General features: G+C 38.1%; 1 protein-coding gene across 2 annotated transcripts in view; it reads left to right on the top strand.

Annotated features, from left to right (window-relative positions):
- Positions 1 to 347: 347 nt before the first annotated feature.
- LOC147640128 (pentatricopeptide repeat-containing protein At2g03380, mitochondrial-like) overlaps positions 348 to 7255 on the top strand; it is an 85049-nt gene continuing 78141 nt past the window's right edge. Inside the window, exons 1-2 of one of the 2 annotated variants that reach the window (XM_086777398.1) lie at positions 348 to 599; positions 697 to 794. In XM_086777398.1, the coding sequence (XP_086633524.1) occupies positions 697 to 794 (98 nt within the window). In that variant the 5' untranslated portion in view covers positions 348 to 599. Of the gene's footprint in view, positions 600 to 696; positions 795 to 2816; positions 2882 to 7255 lie in introns of those variants that run through there. The other variant, XM_086777429.1, reaches the window with a different exon arrangement.

Genomic DNA, 7255 nt, shown 5'->3' with positions numbered 1-7255 from the left:
CTTGGGTCCCTTGACCATAGATTTGGAACATGGGCATATTATTAGTGCAAGTGAAATGGCCATGCACTATATAAGTGACCTTGGTCCATGCACCACACACACACATACACATACATACATCTCATGTGGGAGAATATTTACTCACTCACTCCAGACATATTACACAATTTCAGTAAATGCACAAAAAACACCTCATCAAATTTGTTCGACAATTGAACCTTTTCTTTTACACATCTCCATGTAAACTGTTGTTAAAGTGGTATGTAAATGGCCCCTCTACTCATCCACTCGCCGAATCACATTTGCGTGAGTGCACGCGCGTGTGAGTGCATACACTGATACTAACTCATGGTGCATGGACTAACACTAACTCATGGTGCCCTGTTTACATACCTGGAAGATTCCAAGGTGGGCCCTATAACTTTGGTCCTTTGGTCCAAAGATAGTGGTCCAAAGACAGTGGTCCAAAGACAGGCTGTGTTATTGCAGTGCACCTTAGCACGTCTCTATCCTCTTTGTTGCAAACTCTTTCTTCGCCTTCTTCGTCAAATCCATCTTCTCCTGAGACTCTATTGTGTAGTTTTCTGATCTGGGTTCTGGTAAATTTAATCTGTACATCATGATTAAGCTTAATTGCATGCGAATTACGTGTTTGGTGGTTTCTATTGATTCGCTTGTTACCTTCGGATCTTGCAGATGTCGAACGAAGAAGGGATCACAAGCAGAGGCTTCTCTGGGGCGCCCAAGTTCTCAGAATTCCGTCGAACTGCGACGAGCACAGACACTGCAAACTCGTGCGTAATGGTGCTTACGTTGTGTGTGTGTGTGTGTGTGTGTGTGAGAGAGAGAGAGAGAGAGAGAAAGAAAGAGAGAGAGAGACACACACTTTGCAAGCGTTTAATAACCCTACCTTTATTTGATGCCTACCCTAGGGTAGGAGGGGCACCTTGCGTGTTTCTAGGTTTAACCTCCCAAAAAAGGCATTAGAAAAGAAAATCTCGACTGCTAATCACCTCACTTAGAGAAGAGAAAAACTTGCAATAGAAAGGGTTGCAAACATGGTTATAACCCTAAATTCTAGGAGATGCATTTCAATTTTGTGTGTATGTGTGTGTGTGTGTGTGTGTGTGTGTGTGAGAGAGAGAGAGAGAGAGAGATCCATTATTCTTGTACTCTCAAAGCAAATAATTACTCCGAGTAATATCGTACTTTTGCTAAAGCTTGCATGCTTATGTCCATGCATCATCAGAATCGTGTTTATGTCCATGCTTACTTTTGCTAAAGCTTGAGTGTTTATGTCCATACATCATCATAATCATGTTTCAAGAGGTGAGATATGATTGTTGTAGTTGCATTTGGCCAAAAATAAATTAATGCTTACCTTACACTACTTGCATATTTTTAAAAATCATTTTTCATTCACCGTGCTCACATTTGCTCGAGAAACTTCTGCACTCTAGTGACTAGATTCATTGATGGAAAAATGTGCTATAAATGTCTTTGAGCTACTTTTAATTTCATTAATGTTATTCCTTGCATGATTACACATGACCTGAAGGAATAGCTTGTAGTTGCAAAACTTGACACACGAAAGAGACAAAGTACAAACTACAAAGTATGTATATTAAGATCTTTGGTGTGACATAGGACCTCTGATACAAAAGAGAACAAAGACACTAAACCTTCGACGACCAAGTTGACGACCAAGTCAAGAGGGCTAAGTGAAGATGATGATTACTTTTTCATCAGTAAAGAGTCAAGTGAAGAATACGAGGGCAAAGAAGATGAAGGGGAGATCTTAATTGATGTTGAGAAGAAGGATGAACATAGAATCATGGGAAAGATTTCTGAACATCTCTCACATGTCAAACAAGAGGTAAAAGATGTCTCTCATGAGGTGAAAGATTTCTATGAAAGATCCATTAAGGGTGAGCATCATTCTTGAGCTTAGTGAACACTAAGAGGTCATCGTCTCTCATTACAAACATCTTCTTATTATGTTATATAAAGAATACATTATGAGTTGTAATTGTGTAATTCATTAAAGAAATGGTATTGCATAAAAAAGTTCACCCAACTTTCATGTTATTTTCATAAACATGTCGATGAACACTAATTTTTCTAATCATAGTATTTGTTTAAAAGGAGGCTTCTTGTTCAAGTCCCTGTTCTTGTGCAAGCCCCTCCTAGCGATTTTTGTACAAGTTCTAAAATTGATATAATTGTTTTTTTCAATACCAAGATGCTTTCATAGTTAGCAACTAAGCATCATGATTTTTCAAGCCCCTTCTAGGGATTTATGTACATGTTATAAAATTGATATAATTCATTTTTTCAATACCACGATACGTTCTTAGCAACTAAGCAGCACAATTATTTATGATTATAGATAAGTTTAGCCCAAATCATTGTTGTAGGTGAGACATGTTTGCTTTCTAGTATTTTTCTCTTATTTCTTCATACTTGAGAATATATTCATGGTTTGCTTTTTTATTATTATATGTAGGTGAAGGCTATATCATAAATCTTGCTTAACTCCCTTTCATTTATTTTCTCACAAATGCATAGCTGAATTCTCCATTATGTGATTTCTCCAACCCAAATATATCATGCACACTCACACTATTCTAGGAAACTCATAAAATATAAATTAGCTTTGTTTTTTAGTGTAAAGGAGTTCCCTATATCACATGAGGTACAAAATCCAAGATTTTTTTTTTTACATAGAATTTAAAGCTTTGCCTAATCCTCGCTTCTTGTTTTAAAAAAAATGTAGTATCTTGTCGAGAGCAAGTTCTCTTTTTTGAGTCAATGTCTTCTTCTTCTCATCATTCTTTTGGCGCACTTAATTTTAAGGGAGTGTGTTCCCTCCTTATAGTAGGTACGTTTAAAGATACCAACCTATATGCTACCTATGCCATAACTATAATGGTAAAGTATGTTGCACTTGCTCAATGTTTTAGAGTGAGACTATGTTATAAGATGGATGTGACTATAATGGTGAAGGATATTGCATGTGTTTTATGTTTGTGGCATCAATCTTTTGTAGTTGGAAACTTCAATATGTAAACATGCACGACTTATCTTTTTGATAAATTGGTTGTGTTTTTTTAAAACCATCTTTTTATGCTATTTTTGCATGTTTGTGATCAATACAGATGAAGATGAACATTTGAGACTTAATATGCATAGTGTGAATATTTGTGTTTATATAAGTCCAAAAATCTAGGTTAACATCCTTTAAGATATCACTTGATGGCAAATATCTTGGTCTCCTTGTCCAAGTGAATGCTTGAAGATGTGTGAGATTTCAGTGATAGTTGTGTGATAAATGTGAGATGGAAATTTGCAATGTAGCTAGGCCTCATTCACCTATGTTCAAGGAAATCCAATAAAAAAGCATGAGTTTTGTGTATATATTTTTTGTAGGGTGTTTATTACAATACAAAATAGTTTTTTTTTGCTATATTATTTCATAAGACCCATATGCATATAAAAAGCCAAAACTAGAAAAAATGAAACCCGAATTATAAGCATTGATACTAGATACCATGACATCCTAGACCCATTACTTTTCAAAAGAGTAATAGATTGCATCAAAACATATAATTTAAAAGGGTATGGACCACCTTGGCTTTTTTGCTACATACTGCTCTACGAGCTCACCACGTCTCAAAGCTTATGTTTGCCATTATGTATTCCACCGCCATTAGTTTAGCTCCCCAGTCAATGAGGTTTGTCTAGCATTCGGCATAACTTTCAAAATGGTGTCCTCATTCTCCAAACAATTCATATGTTCATGTAGATGACTTACATGTTTTGTCCCTAAAAACCCTTTGATCACTTCATAGATATGTCGATTCATGGTGCTTTGTGCTTGGCCCATTCCCAAATTTGCTCACAGGTAGCAGCCAGCTAACCCACTTCCCATTAGATACCTTCATAGAGGTCCTCCTTCTGCTTTCCCACTAGTGCCATGACATTTCAGGTTGGTGGTGGCCAACTAAAAAGACGAACTTTATACATGATAGTTTAGGGAGTTCTAGCATTCTTAAACTTCTTACTAATAGAGTTAAAATGGTATGGGTTTGTCTTACTAATAGAATTAAAACAGTATGGGTTTGTCCTACAAAACCAAAGTTTGATGTTGTAAGGTATCTAGCAAGATGATTGCATGTGTCTTCGCCACCATAGACCTCTCCAAAAGTCTATAAGCTACCTCATTTATCTTCTTTACAACATGACATTTTGGTTTATCCTACAAAACCAAAATGCCATGTTCTAAGGTATCTGGCAAGATGATTGCATGTTCCTTTGCCAAAAGTTTGTAAGCTACCTCATTTATCTTCTTTATGATTTGATAAGGACCACAATATTGTGAAAAAAACTTGTAAACCTTACTAGTCCTCATCACCTTAGAGTCCTTTTTAGGACTTTAAGTTACACCCACATGTCCTCTTGTAAGACTCTTAGGGTCCTCATTGGTTAGCATAATATCGGGCATGATCATGCACTCTTTATGCTCTCCTTTGTAATTTGTAGCATATCTTGCATATCCATATCCTATGAGAGCTATTGTTGATTGTAACTTGACCCCTTAGCCCTACGTCACTATGTGGCTTTGATTTATAAGCATACATAAGCATAAAGGGGTTGAAACTAGTAGCACTCATATTGTCTCTTAGATACATATGTTCTCTGTTGAGATGTCAAGCTCAACATGAGCTAACACTCACAAGGCGCCTGCATGACCGTTCGACATTTACATCACTTGCGGGCACCAACATATCTTCGTCAGAGATTCTATAGCTAGACTACACTGACTAGTCCACACCTACCCACTCCACTTAGCGGATTCACATTATGGATCGCTTGTATATACTCTATTATGTGTGTTAGTTACTTTATCTTCTTTGTAGACCTCTTTTGTTGTGTGAAGAAGAAGAAGAATTTTGAGCCTCTCACCTTGTGTGTTCTCTTATAGGGTTTGTGTGACTGTGTGTGTGCTTGCAAGAGCTCAATCTCTCTCCACACCTGCATCTTTTCATGGTATCAGAGCCTGGTTCATGCTAAGGGCTGGAGCAGCAAGCAAGAGAAGCATAGGAAGCGGTACGAGGGTAAGAGCTTCATTTACTCTTCCCCCTTTGTGTTGGCTACTACACCCTTGTCGAGAACTCTTTGGGAGGCACCGACAAACGAACTCCGATTGAGGAACTTTCTTCGCAAAAGCAAAGCTATAGGGCAACTATATTGTTCGTTGGATGAAATTTTTGGGTCGAAAACGCGTTTCGAGTGAGTCTGGACCTCCGTTTTTCAATTCGCAGGCGCTCACGGCGGGCACTGTGGTGGGTAAGTTTCGATTCTCTGCAGAACTCTATTTTTGGAACTACAAGAAGGGCGATTGATTGTGCAGACATTGTGTGTACTGCAAAGAGGTCTCAAAGTTGCCATTGGGTGTATGTATGTAAATTGAGGTCACTTGTTGTGATAGTTTGGGTGCAGTTTAGTACCGTTGTTGCAGAAAATACAATAGTTTGTGCAGGTCAAACAAGAGTGTTGTTTTTAGTAACTTTATGTTGCAGACAAGATGTTGCAGACAAGATGTCAAATGATGAAATAAACCAGATTGTTGCAGAGAATCTTGACAAGAACAACTTCCATGCTTGGAGGTTTAGATTGACAAATTTTCTGATGGAAAAGGGGTATTGGGACTACATTGAAGGTGAACATGAGAAGGCACCAGAGATACCAGAGATTAATCCAACTGTTGTAGATGTCAAAGAATTCAAGGATTGAAATCAAGGAGCAAGGAAAGTCATGTATTGGCTTTCTATTAGTATACACGACACCATGATTGGGCATGTACAGGATGCCAAGTCACCTAAGGAGGCATGGAACACCTTGGGGAAGCTGTATGAAGCCAACACCAAGGAACGAAAGATTCAGTTGAAGAGTGAGCTTCATACTGTGGAGAAGAAAAATATGTTTGTGAATGATTATACCTTAAAGATCAAGGGCATTGTGAAATCCCTTGCATCAATTGGTGTTTCTATTGATGATGATAATATGATGGAAGTGTGTCTATGTGGTCTCGGGCCACAATACAAGGTGTTCAAGATGTCTATTCAGACTCGGGGGAGAACATTCCCAACTTCACAGATTTGGTATCAATGGTGATCATTGAGAAGAACTTAGGTGAAGATCAACAGTCTTCATAAAACAAAAACATTTCAGAGCAGCAGGCCTTATACACAAGTGCAGGTAGAGGATGAGGTAGAGGTCGTGGACGTGGACGTGGACGTGGCCAAGGTAGAGGATGAGGTAGAGGTCGTGGACGTGGACGTAGCCAAGGTTGTGGCCAAACAGGTAATTAGAATTATGGTCAGCAACAGTCCTAAGATTCACAACAACAACACACAGGTGGAAGAGGCCATTTTAGAGGCAGGGGGAGTCAAAGAGGTCGTGGAAATTGGCAAAGATAGTATAATGATACACGAGGGTGTTTTTACTATGGTAAGCTTGGACATGTGCAAGCAGATTGCTATAAGAAGCAGAGTGACATGCAAAATGAAAAAGTGCAGCAAAACAATTATGCATCCTCTAGCAGAAATAATGAGGATAATGAGAGGTTGTTTGTTATGCAACATGTAGTTAATATTGTGTCTGGAAATGATGTAGCATCATGTAAGGATGATGTATGGTATATTGATTTAGGTGCTTCGAACCACATGACAAGTCATGGTGAGTGGTTCAAGGAAATGAAGAGTCTTGAAAAACCAAGTTTTGTTGAAACATGAGATGACACTACTCATCCGATTGCCCATGTTGGAGATGTGCCATTGTCTATGTAAGATGGTAAGGTGAAGTACCTTGTAGATGTACTTCATGTTTCGAATATTACAAAGAATCTTGTTTTTGTTGACCAGATGATTGAGTAGGGTTTACAGGCCCGGTTTAATCCTGATGGTGGCTGCTATTTAGAAGACTTTAAAGATAAGTGCAGGTTGGTTTTGTAAAAGGCAATAGAGTGGGCAGAATGTTTACATTAAATGTAAATATTTCTGAAGTGAGTACTGCAATGTTTGCAAATGGTTCAGGAGTTGTTGCGGATACAGACATTTAGTATAAGAGAATTGGACATGTAAACGTACAAAGAATGAAGTCTATGCAGACTAAAGAAATTGTGACAAGGCTGCCTAAGTTTAAAGTTGAAGGTGAGCAGAGAGTTTGTGAAGCATGTCAATTTTAAAAGTAA

The sequence above is a fragment of the Cibotium barometz genome, chromosome 3 (assembly GCF_041138505.1).
Source record: "Cibotium barometz isolate CiBa-2024 chromosome 3, ASM4113850v1, whole genome shotgun sequence".
Lineage (NCBI taxonomy): Eukaryota > Viridiplantae > Streptophyta > Polypodiopsida > Cyatheales > Cibotiaceae > Cibotium > Cibotium barometz.
The sequence above is the reverse complement of the archived record's forward strand: the minus strand, read 5'-3'. Positions and strand labels throughout refer to the sequence as shown.